This window comes from Cucumis sativus, chromosome 3, assembly GCF_000004075.3.
Source record: "Cucumis sativus cultivar 9930 chromosome 3, Cucumber_9930_V3, whole genome shotgun sequence".
NCBI classification, from domain to species: domain Eukaryota; kingdom Viridiplantae; phylum Streptophyta; class Magnoliopsida; order Cucurbitales; family Cucurbitaceae; genus Cucumis; species Cucumis sativus.
Genome location: NC_026657.2, coordinates 2,060,300 through 2,074,540, shown reverse-complemented (window position 1 = coordinate 2,074,540; position 14,241 = coordinate 2,060,300). Strand labels below are relative to the sequence as shown.

Here is a 14,241-nt window from a genome sequence, read left to right as displayed (position 1 = left end):
GAGAATTTGAGAGTATGATTCAATTTACTTCATATATACGAAGTTCTATTAATATAAATTTTGTATATATGAAGTAACTTTTTCGATAAGATTTCAAATTCTTTTTAGGTGTAATATATCATACAACTTATGAGGTGATTGACCATAGGGTCGTTGTTCGCACGAGATTTTCAAAGAAATTTGATTTGTGGATTTGAACTTGAGTTGATGTTGTATTTTTGTTGATTTGATGCGATGTGGATCGATCTCTAGAATTTAATTATCTGATTCTCTCTCGATTGGATGTTTATGCTTGATTTGGAGGAAGCGAATCACGTGATGTTCTTGAAGTTTGTTGAACGTTGACGCTTGATTTGAGGAAGCAGAGCACGTGATGTTCTTGAAGTTGGTTGAAAGCCTACACTTGATTTGAAGAAGCGGAACATGTGATGTTCTTGAAGTTGGAGTCTTGGAATAACGCTTGTATCTTCAAAGGAGTTTCAGTCTTCGAGGATGGTCAGCTTCAATCTTCGAGGATGGTCAGCCTCAAAAGTTAGGGAGTCTTCTAGCTTTTGGGAGAATTCTCTCTAGCAATTATCAGAATTGACCAATTTATGTTTTCAATTTTAATTTGGGACACATGTCAAATTTTTTTAATTAATCCCAAATTATTTGTACTTTTCATAATTAATTTAGTAAATGATGTGATAATTTGTGATTAGTTTAAAAATTTTCTATGTAAGAGTCGTTGTTGGTCTGCTGGGTAAGACCACCCATATTTGATACTAGGGTGATGTTTTGGATTTTGGTTTTCACATAAACCGACTCTCTCTCCTAGCCGAAAATACATAGTGATATCTTTGGCCCTAAACCTTCTTTTATTTTCTATTATACCATTTGGTTCAAAATCAATAAAAACAAATAGTTTCAAACATTTTATCCATATATATCACATTGTTTTCTTTCTCTTTTCTCTGTTTGAACTTATTTTTTCCTGTTTTTCTCCTATTTTTACGAGTATTATGTGGTAATGTCTTTTATATTAGTTTACTGCTTTTTTCTGATAAAAAAACAAATTCGAGTTCATCACTTTTCTCTCTAAATAAAATGGAAGAAAACTTAAATAATGAACTAGCTAGAAATGTAACTAGAGAATGACATTGATAATATTAAAAATTTACTTGCATACATTTGAACATTTTCTCACACATATACAAGCATTTAGAAGAAAGAAAAATAAACTCTAAATTCAAACCCATTATTATTTTTAGTTCAACAATTATGAAGCGTAAAAATGATTGAATTACAATTTTTTGAAATATAATCATTAACGCGTTTGTAACTTATTAGAAGGTTCTTGAATAGCATACTATTTTTCTTTTAATTTATTTTAATAGTATTTTGTTGGTACCTTGGATTCCTAGTCTTTCATGTGCTTTATATGCTTTCACATAAGACATGACTATTTCTTGCACACTATGCCTTTATATTCCATGCATTCAAAACACCCAACCTCTCAACTAAAGCTTAGCCACAAATTCCCCTCTTCCTTTGACAAACCCATTCTAGCTGTCTAAATAATTCATATTACTTAACATCACATAATTAAATGCACGGAAAGTTTAGTAGTTCAAATTCTTTATTATTTAATACATACAATAACTCTTCAAATGTACCTTAATTTAGTTGTTACCTTTCTCTAGATACTTTATAGATAAAATGTGAAATCAACTGCACGTTAAAGTTACACCTAATTTCGTCACGTTCTTAAAACAAAATTAATATATAAGGTGAATGATCTTTTGAACATTTAAAATATGACGTGGACGTCTATTATAGATTCTTAAACTTTTAAAAGTATCCAAGAAGAATTGTGTAGCTTAAAACTTTGAATGTTATTGTACATAGCTCAATTGACGTAATCTTTGTACTATTCTCCAACCTTACACGATTGATGAGTGATTTTGAAATTCTAAAGTTTAGAAGCTTATTAACACTATAATTATCCAAAAATTTTAGTAACTAATTAATTAGATTAGTAATTTAATATTAAAATGTAAAAAAAGAGTTAAAGCTTATTCTTAATTTTTGGATACTTATGGTTTTTGGTTTTGAACTATCGTATGGATTTTCTAGCCTACCAAACATTATCTAATATTTTTCCATTTAACTATGGATTAAAATAAGTGGTATTAATTAGACTAATGTAGCTAGGTTAGGTGTTAATTAATTAGGGCTAAAATGAAATTACTTTTTTTTTTTTGATAGATGATAGTTTGCTAACTTTGTCCTTGTATACAAGTCCAAAATTGCCAGCTCAAACAGCTCTAAAACCAATCACATTTATGGTGGATAGTGAAAGAGATATGGAGTTCTCTCTCACTCACACATTCTCTTCCATTCTACTTTCATTTTAGTGAAGTATATGTCTTTTCATGAACTACAATCGTGATCGAATTCAAAAGATGATTGTGTCAATTTGTATTAGAGAAAAATAAAAATAAAAATGACTTAGATGATGAACGCATCGATACTACTAATCGTTACTCGTTTGCTAGAAAGAATCAATCAATCATTATTTCTGTTCAAAATAAAATTTTCGTCGATTGGTTTTTGTGAACTACTTTTTCTTTAGTTGAGAAAATTTGAACTTGGACGAATAGATTTACGATGCTTCAGTAATACATTATTGTTAGGAAAGTAAATTAATTTAATTAAGCATATGCTTTTGTAACATTAAATTAGACCTCACTTAGTGGTTTTAAATTAGTTGGAAAAGCAAAGATATTCCACCCCTTTATGCTTCCTTATGTGCAAACATAAGCTTTGAAATGGCTTAAAGCAAACAAACAAACTTTTTTTAATATAAAAAATGTAAATTTTTATTTTAAAATATTAATAAAAGGAAGGAAGAAAAAAAAAAGGAAAAAAAAAGGAAAAAGGTAAGAGTGGGAATTTTGTCTTATATGATCAACATATGATTTGCTTCACTTTTTTTCATCTCAAATTGCAATTAAAAAATTTGGGACTTTGCTTGTAGAGAAGAAAATGCATTTTTTTAAAGGTAAAAATTAAAAAAATTCTTTCACTCAGTAATAATAATAAAAAAAAAAGCTTTTTATATATATATATATAATATACATAATGTAGGGGAAAAATTGTAATCTACTATAATACATACGAATTTACAAATGTGGAAATTGTAAGAAGCTTAATTACACACAATGCCACTAAGAGAATAAGGAAAAATAAATAAATAAGAAAAGGAACAAACATGTACAACACAAATTTCAATTTTTTTCCTTTATTAATCTCATCCTCGTTTTATTATTAAAATTTTAAAATGATAGTAATTTAAGCTCGTTTGTTAATCACTTGTGTTTTGATTTTTTAAATTTGAAAACTAAGCTTATAATTTCGTTTTAAAATCACACTATTTTTTAATATTTAGAAACGAAGGAGTCAATTTAAGAAAAAAATTAGAAAATATAAATAGAGAAAAATAAGATTAAAAGTAAAAAAATGAAATGATAATTAAATTACCATCATTTGAAAAAATAATAATAATAAATTGGAGGATGAAATTCAAAAAGTTAAAAAAGGAAAATTTCCTGATTGGGTATTCGGGTTTAAAAGAAAACCAATCAAAATCAAAAATAAAAAGCTGCCGGCTTCTTCAATGGAGGCGATAGCGGCGGCGGAACTAGAGAAGACTACCTCTGTAAGTGAAATAATCCGACGACGACGATGGCGACGACGGCCGTGTAAAAACAGAGTCAAAACCATCAATCGGAACAAATTGGGAGAAACAGAATGTATCAATTTGATGATTAGGATCATCAATAAACAGATCAGGTAAATCAAAGAAAGTATCATCGATTTCCCCACCGGATTTGACCGCAACAGCAGAAGAGCCACAGCAATTAAGATTCATTTCAGATTTCGCACCGGGGTTCTGTTCATCATTAAACAGGGCAGCTTTAGCAGCGGCGGCTCGAATGTCTTTAGGAGAAGAACTAGCTGGACGAGGGAGACGATGAGCCAATTCAGGGAAATTAAGGTAAGCAGAATGACCTTTGATCGTTTTGGCGGCAACGTCGTGAGCTCTAGCGGCCATTTCTGAAGTGGAAAATGTACCTAACCAAATTCTGGATTTCTTCTTTGGTTCTCTTATTTCGGAAACCCATTTTCCCCATTGTCGCATTCGAACGCCGCGATAAGTTGGGTGTTTGTCGTCGTTTCCGATTTTAACTTTCTTGGAGGCTTTTTGTTTGATGCAGTTTTTGATATCTGATGAAGAGGATGAAGATTGAGAGTGAAGTTGGAATCTTTGAAGAGGATCTTCCATTGTTGAGAGTTTTTGAGAGAGAAGTGGTTGTGTCAGTGTGTGTATGTGTGTGTTTTTGGGGATGGGAATGTGGAAGGGTAGGGGGCCTTAAAATAGACCTTCAAAAAGCTATGTACTATTTATCCCACACAGCATATATTATACCTCACAAATATCACTCTTTCAACACCAACACCCCTTTGTATTGCAGATATTATTTCTTCCTGCTATTAACATAAAACTATTTTCTTAATGCACAAACTTATATTTCTTAACCAACCTTTCCAAAGAAAACAAAGATAACATTAAAATCATTTTATATAATTTTTATTAATTTTATTTTAAAAAATAAAATGGTTATGAAATGAAGTTAAATAGCCATTTACGAGTCCACAAAATTTATGAGTTTGATTTATGATTTTCTATATATATCAATTAAAATAAATAATTACTTTATTACATGTATGAGGGGGTAAGAGAACTATTAATATAGTTGGTTATATGAATTAATTATTTTAATCATCTAAACGAAAATAAATGACTATTTTTATATTAAACATTAATTAAACTTTGTAAATGTATTGGTTGAGATTTATGAAATAATGCATTTATATTATTTAATAAGCAATCAAATTATTTTTAATTATTAATTTATTAATTAACCAAACTATATTTCTACATTCAATTTCCTAATATAAAATTTTCATTGGTATTGAAGTGTGTATGTATATATATACCATCCATAGATGAATTTTAAATATTAAATTTAGTAGTTTCTAACACTGATTTTTCTCATTTTCTTGCAATTTTAGTATGAATGCAGGCAAAATATTGTATCTTTAAATTAAGATATTAAAAACTAAAAATGCTGTATTAGACATATTAAAACTATACGACATAAGCATTGTACCGGTTTATTACTCTTCTTTCGATCATTTTGACAAATAAGTTTTTGTAGTTAGTTTTATTGATATATAGCACTTGACATGGACGTGGTGCTTATACTAACTACTTACGGGCTAATTTCAAGCATTTTAAGGTTGAAGATCGATTTTTTTACAAATTAGATAGACATTGCTTCAAAAGTTTAAATACATGTTTAAATAATAAGAATCTTAGACATTTTTAAATGTAGTAAAATGAACTAGAATATAAAATATAGTAAAATTCTAAATTTCTATTATTGTTTGTCAATATCAGTGATAGAAGATATCGGTATGTATCAATGTCTATCATTGACAAAATCTGAAGTGTTGCTATATTTTGTAAATATTTTGTCAAATTTGTCATATTTTACGATTTTTCTCTTCTAGATAAAAACAAGAAGTAAATTAGTGATTTAATCGAGTTTTTCATTGGTATTAAAAAAAAAAGTTGGTTTTTTAATTAAATATCATTTTCTAACTCAATCAATTTTGTTAATAAAAATAATAATGAAACAAAATAATAAAGTAGTTTTTGGATGAAATATTTCTTTAAAAAAAGTAAGACAAAAAAGAAGTAATTCTTACTTAAAAAATTTATACATATAAACAATCTTTAGAATGCCCCATGCCCATTTTATAATCTATTAGCTGAAATGTTTCTAAAGTTAATTAAATTTTGAATTTTCTTTAAATAAGTGTTTTTTTCTTTAAATCTTAGCTAAAATTTTGATTTGCTTTTTCTAAAGGTATATATGATAATTTTGTCCTTTAACTTCAATTCTAAAAAGAAAAAAACTAAAACAAAATTAATTGTTATTAAGTTTTAACATTAATGTGCAAAAATTAAAATGAAGAATAATCTCCTTTTTTTTCCCTTATGGATTAGAAAAAAAAAAGTATAATATTTTGGACTAATATTTGATAGTTTCTCCTTTTTTTTTATTAATTTTTTTATTGATGTGTTGTCTTGTTATTGGATCACATACTTTACATATATAAATATATGGGTCCATCATATTAACAAATAATTTTTAATATATTTGTAAGTCAATAAAACCTTTCTAAATTTGGAGACCACATAATTAATTAAATAGAGAATGCAACCTTTAATTTAAAAAAAGATTTAATTTCTCAACTCCAATATTGTTTATTTTGAAAAAAAAATATAGTAATATATATTTCATTTAAAGAAGTCACATATATTATTCATTATTTTATACATTACATTTTTAAATAATAATAATAAATAAATCTCACATTATATTTGTTATGTTATTTTCATTGTTGGTGGAATTCATTTAATTAACTTTTCATACGTGTCAAAATGAGCATGAACAATACAATTTTTTTTAATATGATATTGGTAGAGAAAATCCATTGGTCCTTTAATATTTTATATATATAAGAAGAAGAGAATAATTGATTAATTAATTAAAAGAAATACTCTTTTTGGACAGATTGACAACCTCTTTTTTCTTACTTTTTGTTTCCATCTCTATCAAAGAGAAATAAAAATTCAAACATATATGAGACTTAATTTAATCGTGCAAACACTCGAGTTTATGACATATAATATGAATGAATTGGAATCCGTATATTTGAATAAGAGAAATATTAAAACTATAAAGCATGGTTAATTAAGAAAGAGTTAAAAAATAAATAAAGTTATTATCTCTTTCTTTTTTCAATGCTTAGAAGAACTTGGGTTGGCTTATGAGAATAGCAACATGGCCATGTATGATTCTAAGAGATGTAGGAAAATGTCAAGCTTAGACATTTGTTGAGTTGGCTTGGGTTTTGGGTTATTTTTTTACCAACCTAAAGTCTCAAATGGGGTCTCCAATCCAACCTTTGAAATCCCATTTTGGTTCGAATGGATTAGGTTGTTGAGTTATTTTTTTGCTTACCAAAGTTAAAATACTTAAATGTATCTATGATGTTCGTCCAATAACTAAAATCTTTAAAAACTCACATGATATACCAAACCAATATTATCTATGATATCTAGTACAAACTTTAGATAAAGGCAAAAACTTCTGAAGAAAAATATTAATCTTTCATAATATATGCATAACAAAGATTAAATTTTAGTCAATTCGAAAACAAATTTATTCAACAAGACACCAAACTCAATTGAAGCCGACAGAAATAGAAAAATTTAACTTAACTTCAACAAAAAAACAAAACTAACTCAATCCAATCGTTACATTTTGAGAAGGGTGGTATGGATTCTTTTTTCATTTGAACACCTCGATAAAGAGTCAAATTCTTAGGTATATAGAAGAATGAAAATATTCAAAATAAAATATGTAATATTTAATTGAGATAATAATTTCATTAGTTAAAAACAAGTAGTTTTGTTGTGGTTAATAGCTGTATTTGCTAATTAACTTAATCCCAATACAATTAGTCATTTAAAAGAGAAATTGGGTGCAATTTTGGTTAAAAGAATCATTCTTAATAATAATAGTTCCTTTGGTTATTTTGGTTGCTCTTGTTGTCTTATTCCAAAGCCTTATTCAAATGACTAAGACACCTATCATTTTTTCATGTGCAAAAGTTGAAACAATAAAAAGGGTTGGTGGGTCACAAAAAAACAATAATAAAATGTTGGCAAATTGCTATTGGCCAACTTCAACAAATTTATTTCTCACCTTTTTTCCCTATAAAATTGACAAAAATTCATTCAATGTTATCTTTAAAAAGGGGATTTAATTATTTTTATTCAATATATATTTCATAAGGGTGTGTGTGTGGGACAATTAAGGGGTTGGATGATGGCCCCTTGAAGCTTTGCCTTGAGATGTATGTCATTTGATGGCTCCTCATGTTTAGGAACTTTGCCACATGTATAGTTGGAGATGGTAGATATGACAAATGGAAAATTATATTTTATATTTTCTATATTGTGACAAAATATAGAAAAGTATATACTTTCATGTCATCTTAGAATCTCAATTCAAATAAGGTACCATTAATTTTTAAGATAATGGATGTTTTGTTTTTTTTTTAAGTTCTACTTCAATTTTAATTTCAAAAAAGTTAGAAATTTATACTTAAAAAGCTTAATATTTCCCACGTAAACGTACTATTTTTAATAATATCTACTTTTACACAACTCATAATCGAGAATAGTTCATGCATAAACTAAGTCTTGATAACATAATATTGTTAACACGAACATAACTCAATCAATAAAGTTTCAATTATCAATTCAAAAGTCGATGATTTTGAATATTCTTCAATACTCATAACCTTTCGTTTTCGTTTTCTTTTTCTTTTTAGTTCGTAGATCTTTTCTATCATTGGCACATGAAAAAAAATTGAGAATGAAAAACATGAAGAGAATACAATGTTTTGTTGGTATATATGTAATAAACATTATAAAAGAAGAAGGTGGCAATAGCACATGGTAGTTTGACAAATAAGGTATGCATGTACTCTACATTGGTAGGGTTAGAGGTGACATCATGTTTGTGACTTAACCCTAAATCTATATACTATTACACATTCTTGTTTGAATTATGCCAAGAAAGTTTAAGGAAATGGACATTTGTAAGAACAGCTTTACAAAACATTTCATATATATACTTCAACCACCAAATGTTCAATTACATCAAAAAGCTTTAAAAGAAATCATTAATGAAAATGCAATTATTCATGAAATGCTTTCTATAAGGGGAGTTTCTCCTAAGAATGAAGTGATCTTCATGTGCATATATACCTTCCATTCTCAACCAAATTATAATATATCTTTTTTGGTACTACAAACCCTAATTTTGGTTTTTTTTTAATACTACCATTATTCGAGTCCTAACAATTTTGCTTTTTACATTTATATATACTTGTTTCTTTCTTTTCATTTTTTGATTTTGGGTTTTCTAATTTTTTAATGAACCACTTCAATTTTAAGTTAAATTATAAAAACAAAATAAGTTTCGACGAACATTTTTTTTAAAATAATAAAACGTAGAATCTTATTATTGGGATTTATAAATTTAATTTTTAAAATTCTAAAAACTAAAAGATGAAGCTGTCCACGTAATAATTGAAATTAATTGGAAAAGTATCATCCTTGATCCATTTGTATTTTGAAAAAATAATAATAATTCCATTCTCTTTTTAGCATAACTAAAAAAATTAAACCCTTTTTGCTTTACATGGCAGCTTAAATAAAAATATATAACTTTTATTAAAAATATATGGTAATATAATATTAAATTTATCGTAATCCATTATTACTTTAAAATTTTGAGTTTATTGATAGACGATCATGAATATGAAATTTACTAATTAACATTTTACAAATCTTCAAAAGAAAAATGTTATATAATATTAAATTTAATTACTCATCACCTATTTACTTAAATTTTAAGGTTTTTCGTTAAATCATTAAAGGTTTTTTCTTTTAAAGAATATATACCTTAAATTATAATAAAGTCGCAAAGAATAAGAAAACTCCTTCGTATTAATATAATATTAAATTTACTATAATTCATCAGCTACTCGTGGGTGATTTAATAATTTTAAAGGTGGGATCGGTGAAATTTTTTTTTAAAAAAAGTATAGTTTTTTTTAAAATTAGCTAAACCCTTATATATATTATCTAATTCTCATTTGTTTGCCTCATTCATATCTCCCATCAAATTAAACCCAAACTTCTTTTGTTTCTTTGGTTTTATTTTCTTGCTATTATCTAGAAATTATGGTGTTGGTAAGTTGTCATACAAAAATAATTTAGATCATAATGATTGCCCAAAGATATAAAATCACTTTGGTCCACACTAAAAAAAAGCCATTAATTAAAAACCATATTGGTTGTCCAAATTTTGTTTGTTGATATGCATAGTTGAGAATCTTTATTTCTATATATTATGATATCTTTCTTTTAATTGTTATAATTAAAGAGAAATTAGGATAAATGGAAATGCATAATCTTAAAGTTTCACAACTTTTTAGGAAATGCTTTTAAGAAAATTCATTTATATGCGATGTGTGTTTATATTAAAATCAAATTGTATTTAGTCTACACAAATTAAAGATAATCAAATTCAATCCTTTTCATCCACATCAATAAAGTCAACAAATAAAACTTTCTAATAACGTTTTGTTGAAACTTGTTTCATCTAACCATCAACATATAAGTGAAAAATTATATTAAACCCCATCAATAAATAGAACAAATGGTTTAATTTTGAAGTTTTCATCTATCTTTAAATCTCTTTCCTCCTAGGTATTAACTAAAAAATAGCAAAAATATGCTCTATATATATATATATATATATCTCACGTTATTTGTGATATTGTTAGATTTTTTATTGAGGTTTTAAACTGTCAGTACACAAACCAACCGTCATTATTGTATTATAATGTTACTTGAAAAGATTAAAATTTTGAGATTCATCATCATACAAATACAATATTTTGTTTTGAACTGACATCATAGACTAAGCATGATCAAAATATAAGAAAAAAATGGTGTGAATTAAATAGGAAAAAGTGAACTTTTTAGAGTGCAAAAATTGGAAAGAGATTGGGAAAAGGAGCATTTTTGTTACATATTTGATATTTTCATTCATGTTAAGGTCCCTACAAAAGAAAAATGTTATGTATATATGTTATACTTTGTACCTTCATATATTATATATATTTTGGAAAAGCATGAGAATTTGCTCAAGTCCAAGCAATTAATGGGACCAATGAAGCATTACAATATCTACATTAGCTTATTCTTCACCACATGGTTTATATCTTCTTTATATGCAAACTAATAATAATTAATAACTATTATAGTTATATATACTTATATCATATTAATAAAAGTTTTAAGATTTCTAAAATAATTAATGTGATATAGTTTTGTTAAAAAAAAAGTTGCTTACCGACAAAATAATAATGTCTTTAAATATAATTTATTATATTATTTTTCTTTATATATATATATATATATATATATAAGGTTAATTATTTCATATACATGTAGGAAAATAATTAATAAAGAAAGATTCTTAATAGGAACTTTGGTAACATGTGAATTTATGGAAACTATTTGTTTCAATATTAATTAATTATATAACGAATAAAAATGAAAACTAATTATCTATCATGACAAAAAAGAGTAGAGTAATAATCTATATTTGAACACGTGGAGTAAGTAGTCTAACATTCACATAGAAACATAAAGGTAAAATTTGAATTCTAGCAAAGAATATAATACATGTGCATGTTGAAATGGTGGAGGTCATACACATGCGCATTGATGCTAAAGTGATCAAGAAGTTTTATAGATGAGGTTCGTTATAGAAGTTTTCTATGTAGAGTCAACATAATTATAACTTGATCTTTAGTTCCTTTTCCTATATGTTTATAGGGTTGGATTCTCTTACCTTTCTCTTATTAGGGTTTTTTGATACTCTCGTACTTTCTACTTTCCTAGTTGGAGTAAATTGAGTAAAGATTGCGTTATTTGGTGGACTTAGTCGAGTTAGTCTTTCTCTCTAGGCCCATTTTATTCGGTAAAAATCATTGTCATTGATCCGTTAGTACTCCTAGCATAAGAAATTAAAATAGAGGAAAAGGAAGATGGATTGAAATAAAAAAATGATAGAATTCTAATTAAACGGTTTTATATAATTGGTTATAAATTTCTCTTACAATCTAACACAATTTTAAAATAATTTTTTTGTCCTCATCTCTTCCTCTTCTTCAAACTATAACATTTTGGAGTTGAAATTAATTTAACTATGAAGCTCATAACTTTCCATATATATAAATTAAAAGGGTAGCCTACTTGAACAGAAATCATTGATCTTTTATACCCTGACTCTACTTATCAACTTAACGTTTAGTGCATCTTCAACGTCCTAGTCCATTAATAATGTATGTTTGCCCACTTCAAGTAGCATAGTTGATGAGGGCCAAAAACCACATCTATTTGCATGTTATAATTAAAGTTCGAGATCATTCTAATACACCGTATAGATTTGATTTTATATCTTGATTATTATATATATCTATACTTATTTTCAAATAATCACGCATAATTAAGTTTATCATAAGTTGAAGTATCATTGTCAAAGTGAGTTTTACTCAAAAGTAATCAGTATATATACAATTTGTTTAGGTCGACCCTCTTTTTTAATTGTTGTATCGAATAATTCAACCAACGATATAATTAATCTCCCCGTAGTATGATTATATCTTAATTTTATGGCATGTTATAAATATAATATATATATATATATGAATGCATAGTAATTAAACCATAGAAATGGCTAGCTAATAAATTAATGTGTCAAGTTCACTGACAAATAATTTGATAATTTTGTAATCATAACTAGCCATTATACCTGTATTATATTCAGCTAACCATATGTCATATTCAATTCAAATAGTTATACTTTTAGTATAGCTAGGGTATAGGGAGTAGATAAATAGATGATATAGCACGTTTGAAAGACGACTAGAATTTTAAAAAAGTCAAAGAATCAAATTGAGAGTGATTTGATGATTTATAGATCAAAATCAAATTAGTTACATTTAAGTTTTGAATGGCTAAAAATTGAAAGGTCTCTAAAAGTTTTGGTACCAAAACCATAAATAACCATTAAAATAGAAAATTGAAGTTCATTTGAGAGGGTGTGTCCTACATGGTCAAGTTCACAAGATGACCTTACTTAGGGTTTAATATATAGAAAAAATAATGGAGTATATAGGGGGGTTTATCATAAATTAAAGAATGTGGAGCCCTAACTATGAATTTGATTTCCTCTCTAATGTTTATTATCAATCACACCACCGTATGTATATTTACTATCTTTCTCTTTCAATCCATCATTCAAATTCATCCTTTTGCATATGGAAATATATAATATGTATGTGGCATCTACTAGGATTGGACAAATAATCATTTACGAGGCCATTTAAAAACAAATTTTTTTAATAAGATATCCAATCCAATCACGATTTCGTACCACGATTTTCAAAATTAAATTTTACTTTAAAAATTGATTCAAAATACTTTTGATAGTATATTTACAGAAAATAATACGTTTTAAATGACATATAAATATAGCAAAGTATTAAAGACTATCTTTACATTTTTTTATATATATTATTGATACTAAACATATTTTAGTTATATTAAACTTAGCTTTAGGTTTAACATATAATAGGATATATGAAGTTAAGCAATTGGTTGAAAAGTAAGTATCAAACCGGATTACTAGCTGAATCGATGTATTAAATAAGAGTTAATTAAGGATTAAGTAGAGAGAAACCATGAAAATTAAAAATTTATATGAACAGATGTAGTTGGACTCAATTTAATGCTTAATTGATTGATGAATGAAATAGTCTCAAAATAACACATGTCATTTCATCCAAGTTTTTTAAGTTGGACTGGTGTTTGCTTTCATTTAATTCATGGATGTATATATTAATGACATACAATAAACATAACCCCTAAACAAAGAAATACTTTTCATCCAAAATTGTTAGTAGTATTGTTCTTCAAGTTTATGGGTATTTTTTAAACTAAACAAAGAAATATTTTTCATCCAAAACTATTAGTAGTAATGTTTTTCTAACTTTTTTTTAAGTTTAATAGTATTTTTAAAATTGTGAAAGTTTTGAAATATTTTTTACTCAACATATAGATTTTTAAAAAACATTATTAATAGCCATAGAAATACTCTTATGTAACATAAGAAAAAGCATTGAAACTCAATCATTAATTTTCTTGAGTACAAACAATTGGAGTAAATGTGTGAATGGGTGTGTTGGTTTAGGGTTCCAATTTGAAGAAATAGAAAGTTATGAAATGAGGATAAATTAATTTGATAATTTTTTCCTAATATTTTTTTCCATTGGAGACTCAATAATTAATTAATATTCTAAAAGCACAAAGGTTAAAAGGAAGAGAGAAAAAAGTATTAAAGAGAAAATATATAAAAGACTCAAAGTAAGTGCATTAGATAGATGTTAATATATGGTCAACTTTGTTCCTCA

The 14,241-nt window shown here is 26.4% G+C and overlaps 1 protein-coding gene across 1 annotated transcript; it reads right to left on the bottom strand.

The window, feature by feature from the left end:
* Positions 1–3,126: 3,126 nt before the first annotated feature.
* On the bottom strand, positions 3,127–4,443 carry LOC101222736 (ethylene-responsive transcription factor ERF039). Its single transcript, XM_004147172.3, has one exon. The coding sequence runs from the start codon at positions 4,325–4,327 to the stop codon at positions 3,683–3,685; it is 645 nt and encodes a 214-aa protein (XP_004147220.1). The 5' UTR covers positions 4,328–4,443; the 3' UTR covers positions 3,127–3,682.
* Between the last annotated feature and the right edge of the window lie 9,798 nt (positions 4,444–14,241).

What these genes read in the sequence shown, in the direction of transcription:
- LOC101222736 (XM_004147172.3), bottom strand. Translation starts at nt 4,327, where the DNA reads ATGGAAGATCCTCTTCAAAGATTCCAACTTCACTCTCAATCTTCATCC.